This window comes from Lates calcarifer, linkage group LG19, assembly GCF_001640805.2.
Source record: "Lates calcarifer isolate ASB-BC8 linkage group LG19, TLL_Latcal_v3, whole genome shotgun sequence".
Taxonomy (NCBI): Eukaryota; Metazoa; Chordata; class Actinopteri; family Centropomidae; genus Lates; species Lates calcarifer.
In genome coordinates, this window is record NC_066851.1 from 3,704,355 (window position 1) to 3,724,066 (window position 19,712).

The following is a 19,712-nucleotide window of genomic DNA, read 5'->3' on the forward strand; positions in this document are numbered from 1 at the left end:
ATTATGTATGTGTAGTCTGTGTGATAAAATTCAACTGCTTCCTGTAAGTCATGACACTTGGAAGCTTCTAGTTTTGTGCTGCTTTTACAAAAAACTCTCCCTCTGTTCTATCTTGGCATGTTTGACAAGAAAAACATATTAACAACTTCTTATTGATGTTATAAGTATGGATTGTATTTTCAGGATAGTAAAAGAATTTCTGTGATCCCTGTTGTTTGGTGATAAGCCAGTATGTCATTATCACAGCCAATATGGCTGGTATGCACCTTTTCTGTAGCAAATTAGGCTTTCTGTTCAGTTGGAGAAGACTGTGACTTACTGTACCTCACTCTAACCGTATTAACTGAGAACAAATGGCTAATTCATCGAGTAAAATCAATTCCAACACCAGGCTCCATGCCTGGCAGCTGTTTTGAATTTTGCTACAGTAATGAAGGGTTTTATATGTGGGTGACAAGTTTTGAGTCAGATTGCATACACTTTAATTTTTCTTCAACATCCACACGGGCAACAGATGCCAAAGCCTGAAGTCACACACTCCTTTGGGGGGAGTAAATAATTCATCTGTTGATTTTTCATCAACGAGCGGTTAGCACAGTTGCCTTACAGCAAGAAGATTCCGGGTTCGAACCAGGATTTTCCTGCGTGGGTTCTCTCTGGGTTTTCTGGCTTCCTTCCCCAGTCCAAAGACATGCAGGTTAATTGGTGACTCTAAATTGCCCGTAGGTGTGAATGTGAGTGTGAATGGTTGTTTGTCTATATGTGTTGGCCCCGCGATAGATGGGTGATCTGTCCAGGGTGTACACCGCCTCTCACCCAATGTCAGCTGGGATAGGCTCCAGCTCCTCTGACCCTTCAGGATAAGCGGTATAGATAATGGATGGATGGATAGATGTTTTATTAACATGCCAGTGGGTTTGTCAGTGATCACAGGAGGATCACAGAGAATTGTTTTACAGCAAAATGCATCAAAAAGAGAAACGTTGATACAGTTAAGACTGTGTAAAGATTGTAACAGCTATATTGGATGACAGATAGTTTTGAAAGTGTAATGAAATAACTGGTGTGGGGTGCTCATTCATCCTAGAGGGGGGATTAAATGGCTCTAAAATGACTTTCCTGCTGGCTTCATTAAACCTTTTTGTCTTTGACTTGTCTGGACTGTGTTGTGTTTTTCTATTCTGGCCCCTCTTCAGCACATACTTTAGGCAACACCCAAAGACATAATGTTGGATGTCCAGTAAAGCTTGTAAAAACACAGCAAAGAGTTGGGGTATACTTACAGACAAAACCAAAATGAATTTTCGTGGAAGACATGTAAAGGAATGTTGCAAATGTATTATTCAATTTATACTGCTTTTGTGTTTCTTTTTCTGTCTGTTTTGCTGCTGCAGCTACTATGACTGTTGCTTTCCCTACCTAAACAAGCAGATACCCAACTGAATTCTTACAGTTACTTTATAGCTATCAGCTGGATTTCATTTACCTAACCCTTTATTAGTAAGCATTTGGTTTGATCTATGTTTTCTCAGCTCAGAGGTTTTTTGGAATTGTGTTTGCACTCTCTGAAATAATGGTTGTACCTCCTTTCACCTTTGAGCAATCTCATTACAAACCCACCCTTCATCCATAGATTTTTATTTTCATCTTCTCTGAATATGTTATTCCAATAATCTGAAGTGGGCACTGTCGCCTCACAGCAAGAAGGTTCTGGGTTCGAGCCCTGGTTCGAGCCCAGGGCTTTTCTGTGTGGATTTTGTCATGTTCTCCCTGTGCCTGCGTGGGTTCTCTCCAGGTACTCCTGGTTTCCTCCCACAGTCCAAAGACATGCAGGTTAGGTTAACTGGTGACTCTGAATTGCCTATAGGTGTGAATGTGAGTGTGAATAGTTGTTTGTCCGTATATGTTGGCCCTATGATGGACTGATGATCTGTACAGGGTGTACCCTGCCTCTTGCCCATTGTCAGCTGGGATACACTCCAGCACCCCAGTGACCCTTAATGGATAAGTGGTATAGATAATGGATGGATGGATAATCTGAAGTGCCAGGGATGGACAGGTGAACAGAGATGACAGGGAACACCTTAGTGGTCTCATTGACCCACCTCCTAAGGCCTGCTAGGACAGTGAAATTATATTTAGTCAGACAGGGAGCCCCAATCCAATTTTGCTGTGCTTTACACTTTTTTCTTCCCCAGGTACCTGCACTTCAACAACATTGAGTCTTTGGAACCAGAATCATTCACCCACCTACCAAAGCTGGAACGACTGTAAGTAGATTTTTTCTTAAACATCAGGTCTTTGGCAGGCAAATCATTTTCAATGAATAATTTAATTAAGCTTAATCTTGATTTTATAACCTAAACCTGGTTAGACCAAGACAACAGTGCTACAGTTGAATTTAGTTGCTGTTTTGTTGAATAATTCTGTTGAATGCAAACAGATGTATTATGGAAATTTAGCGTCTTTTGAATACGCTGCTCTTCAGTTTGTTATGTCTAACTGTATTCCTGACCATTTACAGGTCACCAAAATACCACTGTTATCTAACATTTGCATTGACTTTGACCATATAGTCACTGTTGGTGATTTTAACATTCATTTTGACAACCTAAGGACAGTAGTACTATGTGTATTTTAGATACTATGGACTAACTCAATGTGTCAGAGCCCACACACACTAAGGGCCACAATCTGGACTTAACGTTTCCAAGGTCATGGTGACTGATGTTGTTCTTTCTGATCATTCCTGTGGTTTCTTTAAGATTCCACGCCTCCTCCTACCTTGGTCTCAGTCAGTGACCTTGTAGATAATTTCAAGTCTAAACTGAGTAATTCTATTGATGCCACTGAGTAAAGATAAAAAAAAAGCACCATGAAAAATGCACACGAGTGCTGAAAAGCTGAACACAGGTGCGGAAAATAAATCTAGAATGGACTAGAAAACAAATCTAAAAAATAATTTGAACAAGAGATGCAAGCAGACTGTTCTAACAACATTGTCAAAATTGTCAACAGTCACAAACCTCCTGTGCCATAGCCCAAGTCATACAATTAATTTGCCACATTGTGTACTGACAAAATTCAGAATTTAAGACAAGCTGTCAGTTCCTCAGTATCAGATATAGGGACTATATTACATGCAGTGAAAACCAGTTCAGTCAGTATGATACAATTTGATCCAGTCTTAGGGCAGCTGTCTTCCTGCAGCCCTGATACTCTTTTAACTGCATGGCATCAAATCTTAAGATGTAAGACTTGTTATCTGGATACCTCACTAATGCTCAAGTAGAGGCCCATAGCAAATCTCCTTTTTTTAAGTAAACTCATTGAAAGGCTGTTTTCCAAAACCTTCTTGGACTTAAAAAATGGTTTTGATTTCCTGTCAGGATTGCCACCACACCACAGCACTGAGACTCCTCACTAAGGTCCTGAATTACATTCACTAAAAAGACAGTGATTCAGATCTCAGTGCTGCAAGTGGCATGGTTGACCATATCATATTACTAGAGAGAGTAGAAAACAAAGTTAGACCAACCCCCTGCACAGTCCTTAACTGGTTTTAAATCTTGTTTAGTTTGTTTGTTTCAATTGCTAATTACATATCTGAGCACTAGTGACTACGGATCTATACAAGCACTAAAGGGTTGCACTGAACAAATCAATAATTGGATGTGCCAATTTTTTTTTACCAGTTTTCAGGTTGAATTGCCTTCATCCTGTCTGACCTGTTTCGCCCAGGATTCTTAACATGTATCCAAGTCACACACACCTAGAGAAATCTCTTCGAAAAGCCTTCCTGAATTCATATGTGAATCAGTGGGTTATTAGCTCCACCAGCACAACTGTATTCAGAGGGACACAGGACATAAACCAGAAAGCAGTAATATGTAATTAAGTGTCTATTCAGGCAGGTCCAGACTTTACTAGCATGACGTTGGAATGACCTGCAGAATGCAGCAAAATCTCAGTCATAAATCAGTTCAGCCAAATACCTTCTAAGAAGCCTCTGAGGCTTGCTGTATAGTAAAGGTTTGGCCTTGCTTCAAACAGTAATATGGTAATAGTTGCAGATGTTAGAGGTGTGGTTAAAGGTTAAAGGTGTGGACCTTCTGCACACAGATTACCATAATGTTTCATATATAGCCTGATAGTTCCTGCCTGTGAAAGCTCTGGATATGAACTTTCCTGTCAGTATGCAGATGAGATGTGATCAATGCTGTTAAAACTCTCCAGCAGATGTCAAAGGGTCGAAGAAAGTCCTGTTAAATTCCTGTTTCATTGTCCGTGTTTATGGGTCAGTGCCTGCCCAGTATATCCATACTTCCCACTCTCTGGAGAGGGAGTGAAGGAATTCCCAGGTGCACACTAAGTAGCTTGTTAGGGAATATTTCCATGGTAACGGTCAAAGCAGTCATTTTGGCAATGTACTCCAGAGATATATCTGTAGATTGGCTTCCTACAGGTTGGGATAGAAGATCAACAACTGCATCAAAGATTATCTTGATTCATAGCTATTTAAAAATGAATACTTTTGGGGGAATGTTTTGGGTGGATCCTTACATACAAAGGAACATTTTTTGATGTCTGTTTTTAGCCAAGGAATACAAGTCTCAGGGGTCATCAAGTTTAGACTTCATAGCATGTCTGGGAAGATGATCATATTTCTTGTCCCATTTCGAAAATGGAATCTGATATTAACAGAAAACATATCATCAATATTTGTTTAAGATATCAACTATCATTATTTTGGTAAACGTATTTAATTATTTCTGAAAACAGTTCATTCATTCAAATTATACAGATTCCTCATGTCTTAAGTCACTTATAGACTTAAATGAACAGAGGCTTTGAGTATTTTTTCAAGCCGGCTGCGAAAGGGTAGGTTGCTATATGGTTATGGACACTGATAAATCAGCTCATACTTTTTCTCTCTCTTACTCAGGTTTTTGCACAACAACAGAATTACCCAACTAGTTCCGGGAACCTTCTCTCATCTTCAGGCCATGAAGCGACTGTAAGTGGAAAAACCCCTAACAACCACTGCAACAGCTGTGTGAGAATGCATGTCTACATCAATTTCTGTAGTTTACCCCCATGACAGCCAGTATCAAGTGGGACTTGTTTGTTGGTTAAATGCCATGTAACCACACTTCACTGTTCTCATGCTTCTTTGGCTGCAAGATGGTTTCTAACACAAGGCTCACTTTGGAAGGGACTGTGTTGGGTGGGGTATGAAGAGAAAAGCAAAGAAAAGATTCTACTATCTGTCATGCATAAAAGATGCTTAATTTTCCCTGAAATATGAGAATTTGGGGCCTTTTAGGCCAACTATCTCCAATACAGCTTCAAACTCCATCCTCCTCCAGCCAACAGACAGTGAAGAACAATCAGCGGTTTGGCCTTTTCCCTTTGTTTTCTCCCCTCTTGTCTCAGTCATACATGAGCATTTAGTATTTGTTAGATCCCAAGCCAATGCACTTAAAAAGAGATGACAAGATAAACCTGCAGCAGACTAACACTGACTTCGCTCTGATTATGGTATTCAGTGTTGGAGGATATATAAATATATAAATGGCCCCTTAAACCTTGAAAGGCTGAGTGTGTCTAAAAATGTGATCTGTTTATAACACACTTTTCCTCTAAACAAGTTTATCAAAGAGAGCTTCAGAAATAGTCTCACCAATGTAAAACATTGCCAGTTAAATTATCTGAAAGGCATGTCATGGATAATGGACACATTGTGGTAGAACTGAAAGCTGGATCAGTTACCAGAAGACGAGGCCAAGCAGAGAGATAGTTTCCCACGGCAGGATGAGAGTGTCTTCCAATATGGTCCTGCTGAGCCCCACTGTTTGGACAGAACTGGGCTGCAGCTGGCCATGCCAGACCAATTTTAGTACATGAACTGCCAGAGTGAATTTGCCTAACACAGTTGCATACACAGTTACGCAGTGACATGTCATATACTGTATGCTTTATGTATGGACTACATTCTCACTTGCTCTGTGTATATGTGTCTGTGCATGTTATCGATGTGTTCAGGCGACTGGATTCCAATGCATTAAACTGTGACTGCGAGCTGCTGTGGCTGGCTGACCTGCTGAAGCAGTATGCTGAGTCGGGCAATGCCCAGGCTGCTGCTACCTGCGACTACCCCAGCCGCCTGCAGGGAAGATCGGTGGCAACACTCACTGCTGAGGAGCTCAACTGTGGTACGGAGAAAAAAAAAACTGTCTTCCCACTAAGCATGCCATCTTTGGAATATCATGGAATATGTATGGGCACATTCAAAACAGGGACAGTCATGTTTAGGTTAGTATGGGGAGTTTGAGAATATCATATAAATTGATCAGTTTAAGGTATACAGTGAAATGTGTGTATACAGCTGTTCCATTGTATTGCTAGCTGTAGTGGAAATTAGACTAATTATCTCTGTGGGACTTCAGTGTGCTGCAACATTAACAGCATCAACCAGAAAGGACAAGGGAGGACCACCTTATTCAAACCTAATTCAACTTTACATTGGGGAAACATCTGAAACTGAGAGAAACACAAATCTGGCAAGCACACATAAAACTAAACACACATGGTTGCATAGTAACATGTATGTGTTTTCCATGTGCTTATTCTTACACACTCTCAGACTCAGACTACATACAAAATACAAAATGTCTGGCTGTCCTGCCTGCAGATAGCAGGTAAGCTTAGTCTGCCTGTCTCATGCACACACACACACACACACACACACACACACACAGCAGACACAGGTGTATCCTCTTTTTGTGTCTGAGGTCTGCAGGCACCAGCTGTTTCTGCCTTCATATATCACCAGCTGTGTCTCTGGTCTTGGTAAAATGTCAGTCAGGACCCCCCGAACTTGGCCTCTGGTCTCTCTAGTGTTAGACCACCAGCAGCTGCTGAGTCAGTCTACTAGATGAGGATGCTGTTTGTGTGTGTGTGTGTGCATGCATCAATGAATGAGTGGAATAGTGTGATTGGAGGGCCCACAGCCTTTGTCATTACTGTGTAGACAGTGTATTTGGATAACTGCTAACTGTCATTTAAACTTCCTTTTGATAGGTAGATACATAAAAACTTGATGATAACTTTTACATCACGAAAGATGAACAGACCGATTAATAATCGTACTTATTTTAGAACTGTATTATTTAGGTTATAAGAAGAAAAAGATTATTATATAATTAAATATCTCACTGCATCCAAGATTTTTTTTTTTGCTTTAAATACTATCAAATCCTCTGTAGACACATGACTGTAAGAAGTGAGGAAAAATACTATAGTCTGTAGAAGTGGTTTTAGATCTTTTAGTTAGCATTTTAGCAGTTACTTTTCCTCTGCCGTGAAAACTTGTCACTACTGAAATCCAGGCATTGAGAGAGTGATTGTTTTATATTAAGAAGTTTTGTATCGGTATCTATAGATTTTGGGTGTCAGCATGCTTAAGCACAGGTCTTAATGTATTGATATTTTTTTCACACCGCAAGTATGTAGTAAATGTAAATGTAAGTCTGTCTATAACAGGCGGTTAGATCCTTTAGCAGTAAATCTAACTGCCTTAAATGTGTTTCATTCGGCTCCCTCTGACCACTGCAGTCTCAGCCAGACAGGCAGGCTAGTTGGCAGCTGACTGTAACTCAACCAGATTTAAATCTCAGCAGCTAATTTGATGGCCCCAACGTGCCCGTTCTTGCTCAATGCAACCCCCTCCACTCCATCTGTATGCATAGCATGGCATACATGGGAAGAATGTCTGCTTAAAATCATGGTGGGAGCCACACCTCCCTCTCCTCTTATTCTCCCTCTCTCCCCCTGTAAGTGGAGTGGAACAATGCACAGTGGGTTTAACAGCTGTCAAAACAGTCACCCTCCTTGAGATGAAGTGCCACCTCCCCACACAAGTGGTATCTGATGAGCCAAGCTTGCCTCCTCATTGGGCTTTGACGGAGGTTGGGTTACCACACAAACAGGATTTCCAACCTACTGCAATTACCTGCCTCACTGTTAATGTGGAGAAATTTGGTGGTAAGGGGAGAGATGGGTTGATATTCTCAGCCTGAATTACAAAAGCTTCTCATGTACATAGGGCTCACCTGCTGGCGTACACAAATTTATCCCCATCCCATGGATTGTTCTCTGTGCTGGCAGAGTGGAGAGAAACGTTTGAAAGAGTGCCTCTGAAATGTGTCTACCATATGTATACTGAGTGTGGGGCAGGGGCCACAGAGAGAGTGTGTGCCGCATGTTGGCAGGTGAGTGTGGGGGCTATGATGTGTGTAGTGCTTTGGGAGCTGGCAGGGTTTCGTCATGTTCCTTTCCTGAGTGTCTGTGTATGTTAACACACACGTGCCTGTGAGGCCTCTGTGAGAGAATAACATGGGGGACAAAGATACAGGGTGACCAGCATTACCCACATAGTGCAAGATCAGTGCATTCAAGGCAGTTTGAATGAATTTCTCAAGAATGATTTGTGTTTGCAGTGGCACAGCTGATCATAACTCAAAGAGGGCCTCAAATGGCTCCTTTAGAGGGGAGCAAGGTCTGCATACACTGTGGTGGGCTATGAGGTAGACGGCATTACAGCTCAGGCTAAGGAATTTACAGTGTCAGAGATCTTCAGATGTGGTAGCTCAGGAAATATAGCCAGAGAGCATAGTCAACTATTTCTCTTAACTGTCTCTGAATATGTGCCCAGACATTATGATTGGCTCAGCCTCATCAGCCAACCAGCATCACTGGAAAGACCGGACAGATTCACCAGAGGCTTGATTCAGACACATACATATGAATCGACATGCATTTATACCTGTGCGTAATTATCTGCGTAATTGACCTCCTCTTCCAGAGGTACCCAGGATCACCTCAGAGCCCCAGGATGTTGATGTTACATCAGGGAACACTGTCTACTTCACCTGTAGGGCCGAGGGCAACCCCAAACCACAGATCATCTGGCTCAGGAACAAGTAAGACACTTAATGTTAAGCCATGTTAAGTGACCTGAGACTTCACTAAACTGGATCAAGTTTGATTAATTAATTTAATACATGTGCTACATATAAAGTATTCACATTTTAAATAAACAAAAGTCACTGAGTTCTGCCATTTCTGTTACCATTTTCATTTTTCCAATAATTAAGTAGCCGTCACTGAGTGTTACTATAATTATTTATTGATTTATGTATAATCAGTTGTGGTGTATATCTCTGTGGCCTCTTGGCAGCAATGCTCTAAACATGCGTGACGACAGCCGTCTGAACCTGCTAGAAGATGGGACACTGATGATCCAGGACACCAGGGAGACAGACCAGGGAGTGTACCAATGCATGGCCAAAAACGTGGCCGGGGAGGTCAAGACCTCACAGGTCACGCTGCGATATTTCGGAGCTCCCTGTAAGTGGCTGCTTTTAGCATCAACCTCTGCTCATCTCAGGCAAGGTCTTAATGACCCCAATCACAGATTAAAGCTTCAGTCAGCTATGGTACAGTAGGCTGGAAGTGGAAAAACAAAACAGCATTAATCTACTGTAGTCTTCAACTTGATGTGTTTCTACATTTATTGGGATTGGAGAAGACTTGTGAAGTTATTTAAAGTGAGTGCATTTGCTAGTTTAATTAACCAGTGCCGTTGGGGGTAATTCAGCACAATTTTGATAGCAGGGGTTTACCATCAGTATGAGATGAAGTAGAGGAAAGTGTTTGCACTCTGGGTAACACTAAGGTTACTTTCAGAGTTCAGCAGGTCAAATTACTGGGATGTCCCACTGGGCCATGAGCAAAGCCTGCTGTCTTTCATGTAGACACCCCCCCCCCCCACACACACACACACACAGGATAACACATAAGTACATTCCGTCCTCTACCTCTGTTGTTCTTCTCTCTATCCTCCTGCCTGACATACATACACACTTAAATCAGTCCTCACACAGTGCACACAGTACATCAGAGTGCCAATAGTTGTCGCTGTGGGAGATTAGCATGGCTGTTTCTAGATGACCCAAGGGTCATCACTGAGGTGACAGACGGCCCCAGTGACAACCCTTTGCTAAGGAACAGTTTGAGAGCAGATGTTGTGCGTTTCCTGTCTTGTCTTGTGTGATTGTAAACGCCGGCCCCCTCGCTGTGTACATATTTCCTTTGACTCCTCTGTAATCACTGGCCAAATATGGGCAGTACTTGACCACATTTTGTGACCATAAAGGAAGTTGTTTTAGCAGTAGTCAAAGTGGCGTTATTGACAGAAATATACAAAGATGGATCTTTGTGCATGAACTGACCTTACAAATCCAAACATATTTTTTAAAAGCTTTCTTTTGAACACTTTGCCATGTCAGGTCATCCCTGGTTACCTAATACGCTAAAATCCCAATATCCAAATGAAAAATCTAACCCCATTCCCACGTTCTCCCCCCTCTCTCTCCCCCCTGCTCCTCCAGCACGGCCAAGTTTTGTGATCCAGCCCCAGAACACGGAGGTGTTGGTGGGAGAGAGCGTTACCCTGGAGTGCAGCGCCACAGGGCCAGCCGCAGCCCAGAGTCTCCTGGACAAAGGGCGACCGGACACCCCTGCCCAACGACGCTCGCATCAACATCACCCCTTCTGGAGGGCTTTATATCCAGCAAGTGGTCCAGGCTGATGGGGGACAATATACCTGTTTTGCCTCCAACAACGTCGATACCATACATGCCACAGCTTATATCATTGTACAAGGTAGAAATAAGAATCCATTTTTCTTTGTTAGTTGAATGTATTTTGCAGTTATGGTAAATAAGGGTAATTTTCTCTGCATGAAAATGTTTTAACATTCCTTGAGTGCAGTGTGGTTTAAACATTGTAAATTTTTTGCATTTTGGATCTTGTGTCTTATGTTTCTACAGCATGGCCTCTGTCCCTCCAGTGTTTCCTCCTGTTCAATACAAAACAGGGGATTGCAACAATGCATTTCAACTGTTTTTTTTTTTTTTTAATTCAGTCAAAACAGCAAGACTCTCTGAATCAGCTTGCACCGTCTAACCTCACTGTAAGGACAGCAGTCAGTGGCATAAAGCCTAACCGCGCCACGCAAATGTAATTATTCGCTGCTTGCAACTCTTAAGGGTACTTGTTCCAGCTCTCAAATACCAAAGATGTTTGAATCTGTTAGTGTGGCTCGATCATTTTGAGAGCTCATGTTGACAAACATAATTTTCATCTTGCTCGCAACACCAGCTAGGTTTTGTCGGACTTTTATCCTCTTCAGCTGTAATGTTCCTTCAGCCTGCCATTTCAAATAAAGGATTCCATGCTGCAAGATTTTGTCTCCATACAAAATAAAAGAGCTCTTTCTTCCCTGTGCCTGCAGCAATCCCGCAATTCACAGTCACACCGCACGACCAGTCAGTCCTGGAGGGTCACACAGTGGACTTCCCTTGTGAGGCAAGTGGTTACCCACAGCCGGTGATTGCCTGGACCAGGGGGGGCAGCCCATTACCCCTGGACCGTCGTCATGTGGTCTTGTCGTCCGGTACTCTCCGCATCACTCGGGTGGCAGCCCACGACGAGGGCCAGTATGAGTGCCAGGCGGTCAGCCCTGTGGGGACTGTGCGCACCGCTGTTCAGCTCAGCATCCAGCAGAGAGGTGAGGATGTAGATGATGATTGGACATGATGATGTAAACTGACTTGATAGATAGTTTGTAAAATTTGATCAATTAGAAATTAGATTCATTTACACAAGGGGATAGAATGTCCCTGAAAGAATCTACCTAAAAGCCAATAAAGACGTGCATGACATTGTGAACATTGAAATGTATGTTCTATAAGACAAAATACTGCTGGAAATACACAGGCTGTGGCTGCTGTAGGGTCCTCCTCAAACACTGTGTGTTTGTGGTGGAGGAGGAGGAGGGGGAGGGGAGAGCTAGGTGGTAAAATGTTAAGAGGATGGGAGTGGTGCAGCACCCCTCATTCACAGCTAATTTGTCGTTTACACAAGCGAGTCAGCTATTAAAGGGTTACAATGCATCTATACACTGAAAGACATATAGCTCTGTGTGTATGTGCCGGTATGTGTGTGTGTCTTTTTGCATGAGCAAGTTCTGAATCTTTGTGTGTGTGTATGTGCAATGTAAATGTATTATACTTGACTGTGTAATTCATTGTGTGTGTGTGTGTGTGTGTGTGTGCGCGCATGTGTTTATGTTCAGAAGTAGGCATAAAGAAGTTGGTGTGTCACATCGCTTGCGTCTTTGTGTGTGTGTGTGTGTGTCTGAAATTACAGGCTTGGTTTAACACAGGAAAGCATGGAAGTCTGTAATCCTGAGATGACACCATGTTTTTCCATGTAGTAATGGTTGTTAACATGGTTAACATGGCTCAAAGTACATATTACATAATGGCCCCACACTGTCAGTCCTGTGCAAGCCTACAGCCATGCTGGCAGAGTATGATGGTTGCCTTATACTAAGAGAACTGTCCAAAGTAACAGACAAAGCATTAGAAGAAAGTGAAAGCAGGGATTAACAGGATGCAATTTTTACTGTGTGTATGTTTAGCATGTGGCCATTCCACAGACATTTTTATGCTACTGTGTTCACATTGTCTGTGATACAGATTGTACTGGCAACATATTGTCTGCAGCTTTGATGCTGTGTACTGTGCACTGCAGTGAACCCTGTGTTTTAGAAAGTTCAGCTTTGATTTAAAGGCAGTTAATTAGTGTCAGACTCTTATGAAACTCCACTCCCACTCCACTCTGTGTTCTAAAACTTGTGGGATTTTCCCATGGCCAGGTGGCTCACTGCTGGCTGCTGCATAGGAACCATGCAGGAATTTGAACATGTTGTGTGAGGGGCAAACATCCACCCTCTCCCACCAAACACCTCAGCTTCAAAGTGGTTGTGCCATAAAGCTTAGAGAGAACAGTACAACACAGTGACGCACTCTATAACAATGCTCAACTGTGTTTGTGGTTGTGTGTGTGTTTGTATGCTCTGCATGTTCTTGCTCTTATAACCCAGCAGGGACTTTAACCTGAATGCACACCCTGACTCCTGTCACTCTGGGGACAAAAATTGAGGTCCACACTAGAGACTGCTTTTGTGAGTAAAGATTTTTAGGGTTCAGACGAGGTTGCAGTTTGGTATAGGTTAGGGTTAGGGTTATGGTTAGTCATGTAGTTGTGATGATTAAGGCTAGAGTAGGGGCTGAGGAATGCATCATGTCAACGAGTGTCCCCATGGGGATAGTGGAACAAGCTGGTGTGTGTGTGTATGCGTGTGTGTCCGTGTCCATGTTCATACGTGTGCTTGTGATGTAGTCAAGGTGCAGTCAGTGATGGTTGTCCTACTTAATCTCTGTAAACAAATGGAAAACAGCTGTTCTAAGTGTGTATAAAATCTGTAAGGTGAAGTTAATATTTTGATAGACACTGCTCACACAGCACATTGAAAGGGAAAAAACTGAAAATCATTGTATGAATGGCGACAGAAATTTGCTCCAAAATGAGTTTTTATTCTAAATGAAGCATTGTATTATTTCCTTTTAAAATATAGTATGCCTTCTTCTCCCTTTGAATCTCATGCTGACTTTAAGCTGGATAATGTAATAGAGAGAAGAAAAATAGCAACTGCAGTGTAACGTAAACACTGAGTGTGTGTATGCACTTTGAGTGTATGCAGGACAGTAAAACACAAAGAAAAGTCTCAGAGTTTCATGTCTGCTGTGATTGATTGCAAAATTCATTTTACTGTACACTACTTGGAGCACTGGTGCATAATCATTAACACATGCGCGTTTGTGTGTGTATGTTTTAACTCATTCAGTAACGCCTGTTTTCACAAATGCTCCAAGGGACCTGACGGTTGAGTCTGGCCAGGATGTCCAGATTCCCTGCAGCGCTCAGGGCCAGCCACAACCTGTCCTCACCTGGAACAAGGTTAGACGCTCAAGCTCCCGTTGGCTGAGTAAGGTGTCCGTCACCTCATCACCACAGAGGTCATGGGATTAGACAAGTGTTGAAGTGGTTGGAAGAGAACGGTGAAAAAGAAAAGGGCCTGGAGCCACTCGATTTGTCATTTTTCTATGTTAAACAAATACTGAGAGCGAATGTTACTTAGTGAGTAATGTGTTTAAGCACATTCAAGTTGGTCTGACATAACAGGTCCTGTCTATGAGGCTCTTAATCACTGTCTCGTAATTTGATCCCAGCCTTCACATTCTAGTTCCCAGGGCCATGACCTTTTCCCTCTGCCCCCCCCCACTACCCCCAACCTCCTCTCTCCCAGGATGGTGTACAGGTGACTGAAAGTGGCAAGTTCCACATCAGCCCCGAGGGTTACCTAGAGGTAAAGGACGTGGGCACCGCTGATGCCGGACGCTACGAGTGTGTTGCTCGCAATCCCATCGGCTACCAGGTCGCTAGCATGGTGCTCACTGTCACAGGTAAGAAACAACTGATGATGGCGCTTTATAACCTGACAGTTTTTGCTGTTGTTTCCCTTTTTGGCTCAGGGGTACGATCAGCTAGTGCACCATATTAGATTTAAATACGTTGCCTATCAGTCCTGTAGTAAATATAGTCACATAAGTGGTAGACTTGTCAAATGCTGAAGACACCAGTTTACTGCAGAATAAATAGATAGCACTCAATATAAAAACTTACAAACTTACATTCCTTCTCTCCATGTACTAACAATGTGGTGAATCCATATCAAAGCTGTTATTGTTTGATTTCACTGATTAAATATCTGATTAAAGTCACAGAGAAGAGAAAGTGAAAGAGGAAATGAGATGTAATATTTTGTGTGTTAAGTGTATAGTGCTGCCACATTAGTGCACAGTTCAGAGTGAGAAACCCTCTGTTGATCTTCTTTGTCCAAGTCAGTCAGTAATGTAGTCACACTCTGTTGCAGTGCTATCAGATTCCTATCAGCTCTTCCTTGTGTGTGTTGGTGTTTCCTGCTGAGATTTCGCAGGTCAGACCACAGCACTCTGCTGGTGAACCATAAACTGTATCAATGTGCTCAGTTGTTGTTGGACTCTCTCAGTCCTCACGTCACAATTTCACTGTTTTGAATGGCACACTAAGGTGAAGGAGTGTGCCAGAAATGTGTTCACTCCACCTCCAGGAGGGAAGCTGGAGTGCTGAAGCTGAAGTCACAAACAGTATTCAGCTAGAAATAAGGAGCACTCGTCGAACCCAAGCTCTGTATACTAATCATTAGATTCTTTTGAGCATTGCTAAATCATGTATGTGAAAGTTTTTTGGCTGGACTACAACAGAAGAGCCAGCTCTATAAATGCAAATGTCTGTCTGACACTGAGTGATGAAGTTACTCCACTGGTCAGCCTAATGCTGCGCGACTGAATGATGATGTTACACAATCGCTTCTACCTCTCTCTCTCTCTCTGAGTGATCATTTTACAAATGAAATACAGCCAAAATCACAGCACAGCCATAGTCTTTAACTTATGTGGGGTGATTTTATCAGACAAGGTCAGGGTTATAGAATCAGGACTTAAGCAGAGAAGACTGTCTGACAACAGAAACAGAAACACATATATATTAGAACAGTTTTATTAGGAATTCAGCTGTATTAAAGTACTATATATGTGAGCATAGAGAGTAGAAGAGAAGAGAACAGATCAAGAGCTGAAAGTGACCGACACTAGGCAGAATACAAATACAACATGGTCCAACCATGTACTAGGTTTTGACATAGTCTTGTTTAACTTGGTTCCACTCTGGTCAGGCTTTCTGTCTGTCTCTGTCTGACAACAGTTCCTGCAGTCAGCAGAGAGGGAGATACCTTTGTGAGTACATCCATAGAGCAGGCCATCCGTAATGTGGACAGTGCTATTGAGTCCACAAGGAGACGTCTCTTTGATGGGTAAGATATGAGAAACTCACACAACGCACACACACTTGTTTGTACTCCTGTTTTAATGAGGACACTGACACAGTGACGTAATGCATTCCCTAGCCCCTTATCCTATCCTCAACCATCACAGCTAGATGCTTAACAGGATCCCTCACCTTAAACATCATTCTAACCTTATCTCTAAAACCAAATCTTAACTCTTAAACAGTGTCAGAAAGTGAGGACCAGCCAAAATGTCCACGCTTTCCAAAAATGTCCTCACTCGCCATATGAGTACACACCAAATACAGCCATCTACACTCAAGAGACAAGGAGTGTGTGTCACACTCCTGTAGTGTGTATATATGCCTGGACACATGCAAACACTAATTGAATTACGCAGTACAGCATAGTATACTTCATCTACATTGCACATAAACGCACATAACGATGCGGACATAACGACACACTCAAAACCCTCAAAGGATTGAATCAGAAAGCCACACTGTTCATTACTTGGGAGCAGTGAGGCATCATCTTCCCACACATTCACCTTCCCCCACATTAGCATAGGTTTAGGAGGTCATTTGTAAAATATCTAGTATCTATTATAAAGGCTTTAGCTTGTAATCAGTTATCATACAGAGTGGGGGTTTAATCACAAATATATGGAGGCTAGCATTCACCTTAATGTTATGTCATGTTTATGTCAGCCATTCATCAAAGGGCATAGTTTACCCAAAAAAGTTGTTCTCCAAGAGGAGGGATGTTCTGTGGTACTGTGCAATGTCTGCTATAGAGTACCTAATACTATTAATAAGGTTTGCATTAAATTTCCACTAAGTCTGCAACTTCACGCAGCTCCATATACAACAAAACATTTTTTGTGCTATATTGCACTTTAGAAAAGTCTCAAAATTATATGCATTTTTAATAGCAGATTGTAACTAAGCAACAACATTATGTCATCACTCCTTTTACATTCAGACTAATTGAAGTATTCTGTCCTGCACTGACTCAGTCCAGACCGACATGCTCATGGGGCCTAAGTTAGAATACAAATAGCTTGTCTCACATCATCTTGGCGCATGACTTGCGTGTTCGAAGTCTGAGTCAGAGCCTTCAGGGAAAGAGTCTGGCCATTCAAAAGGACTGCTAATATTGCTGCAAGTTTCAGAGATCATAGCCAGGACCCTGCTATTTCAGTGCACAACATTTGCAGTTTTAAAGTTTTTGATCAGGTAAATTCAATTACAGCTGTGTCATAAGATGCAGTACTAACAGCCATGTAGTCAGACTATTATTCTGACAGCTGCAGTCAATTTTATGACTGGTTATTAACAGATTTATTTATTATTTTGCATATCTTATATCTTTACCAGTTAATCTCTTTTTCTTTGGTGTGTCAACAAAGGAAATAATGTGTTTTGAAGTCTTTCTTTACTCACTGAAGTTTTCATTGCACTTTATATCACTGAGAGACATGTAGGTGGTTTCAATATAACTCATAAGTGTTTCCATCCTGTTGAATGATGTGGTTAGCAGTTGTGTTTTTCTTGGCATGCCATGGACACACAGTCAGTTCACAAACACATAGACACACATGAAGAAGGCAAGTACACACAGCAGTAACCTAAATTAAGATGAGGGGATTTCCGTCTCTCTTTAATGACGATCACAGGATAAGAGGCAGACTGCTCCTTGGCTGATGGCACCACTGTCTTTGAACATCATGTAGAAATACTATAAAAGCAGAATAACATAGACAGAACAAGCACATATCAGGAGAAAATCTAGTAGCACTTGTTAGTCTGATCTCAAAGCACATTGGCTGGGTTGTTGCTAAGTGTCAGACAGTTAGACTGTGAATGTTGCTTGCTGTTGGAAGCAGCTTTTCATTATAGAAACAAAGTGCATCTTTCCAGATTAAATTATCTGAACTAAATGCAGTTCCTGCTTCACACCAGTGATACTGTTTTCAGCCATAGCAGAAAGAGTTGTACTGTAGAATACATATTTTTGTCATTATATATTTCATATGCTCTATATTCTACATGTATGTTCTCTGGTTATTGTAGAATATATGTATTTGGGATGTATTGCTGCTCTACTAGAAATCCAAAGAAAAGCTGCGACTTAACAGATTTTTGACAAAACTCCCATTAAGATCCCATTAAATCCACATTAAGATGTCAAATAAGGCGTTCATGTGTCAGTAGTTACTTGGCTTACATGTGCATTATGACATCATCCTGAATGTGCTTGCAAAATGAGACAATTTTTGTTTTTTAACTTGGGCTCAGTAGAACACCTGTGGATCTGGCACGTGGCTTAATGGCATGTCACACCCCCGAGTCTGACTCCGGCTGAGCTTTATATGCTGGAGCGTCGAACGCATGTTTTAAAAAACAACTTGAGGTGGTAGTAAAGCTGTTGAGTGGTCTTCAAGAGCGAGTAGAAGCAGAGACAACACAGAGTCATGCGCACAGTCTCAGCGGTAGGCTTATGATGGAGGAGATCCAACTCATGAGTGAAATGACTAAGATGTTTGTGCATGTTTTGGGCTTCTCCTCGTTTGAACTCTATGACCTGCTGTAGCTGCAGCGAAGAAATTTTCTGGAAAGTGTCAGAGAAAGCTCTGCCTGCTTTTCCTGCCGTCAAGGAAAAAAACCTACCCAGAGGAATGTGGTTTGAACATGCAATTGTTTTCTTTTTATTAGTCTTTCTTTCACCCCTTCTTTACTCCTGCATATTTTTTTTTCTGCTGTTCACGCTCCTTGTCCTTTTACTCTCCATAACATCATATTCATTGTCCCTTCTCCTTTATCACTCTGTCCTTCTCTCCCACCTCCCTAACACCCCATCTCCCTATCCCTCATCCCTCCAGTCAGCCTCGTACCCCAGGAGAGTTGCTGGCTCTTTTCCGGTATCCACGTGACCCCTACACGGTGGAGCAGGCGCGTGCTGGGGAGATCTTCGAGCAAACTCTTCTGCTCATCCAGAACCACGTCAACCAGGGTCTCATGGTCGACACCAATGGCACTGGTGAGGCTGATAACCTACTGTGCTACTTCTAAAAGGGTCTAACCAGGTTGTCACACCTCGATTACTTTATCTCTGATCACATCTCTCACTGTGCAAGCGTCTGCAAAACCTATGAAACAGGTTGTAACTAGCTCACACTGTAGCTTTACACAGCAAAAAACCCCAGTAAAGATGCATCTCTGTTTTTGGCATTTAGCCTGTATTTAGAGAACATAAATGACATCAATTACTGTGAGAGAAGGGTGCAGGGTGTAGATTACTAGTCAAATGAGATTGACACATGACTGTTGCTTGTTTCAGTTATCTAAAGTTCTGTTTATAGCAGTGGCCAATGTGACAAGTCGTAAAGTGGAGATTCAACAAATATTATTGTCAGTCATTTTATAGGAAAACCCAATTCCAACACTATGTGCTAATTTACCTGAAATACTGTTTGGCAACCTGACAGCTCAAAGCAGTGACTTTGAAGTCTACTCAAATCAATTTTTGTAACTGTCAAACTAAGCCTAAGGTTTTTTTGTGGATTCTTGTGATAATTAAAACCTCTTACACACTTGTGATTAGTAAGTGAAACCAGTGCGGTTATTTTTCTACACAACCCAAACTTTGCAGACCTATAACAATAAGCTGTTAGCAGTGACCTTTCTGTCAGGGCGTGAACGCTCTCGGTGGCCCCATGAGAGTCTGCTCTCTGGTTTACTGGTGTTGCAGGGTGGAGCCTTTGGCACACACTTGCTGTCGATTATGCTGTATTCATTGCATGGGGAATAACCATTGGAACAACTTAATGCTCAGAGGAAATGACTGGTAG

General features: G+C 42.0%; 1 protein-coding gene across 1 annotated transcript in view; it reads left to right on the forward strand.

Annotated features, from left to right (window-relative positions):
* LOC108896113 (peroxidasin) overlaps positions 1–19,712 on the forward strand; it is a 51,617-nt gene that overhangs the window by 18,661 nt on the left and 13,244 nt on the right. The window contains 12 exon segments of the mRNA XM_018695120.1: positions 2,199–2,270; positions 4,946–5,017; positions 6,046–6,215; positions 8,867–8,984; positions 9,242–9,411; positions 10,455–10,534; positions 10,536–10,728; positions 11,360–11,635; positions 13,820–13,932; positions 14,282–14,438; positions 15,778–15,886; positions 18,744–18,901. Of these exon segments, the coding sequence (XP_018550636.1) occupies positions 2,199–2,270; positions 4,946–5,017; positions 6,046–6,215; positions 8,867–8,984; positions 9,242–9,411; positions 10,455–10,534; positions 10,536–10,728; positions 11,360–11,635; positions 13,820–13,932; positions 14,282–14,438; positions 15,778–15,886; positions 18,744–18,901 (1,688 nt within the window).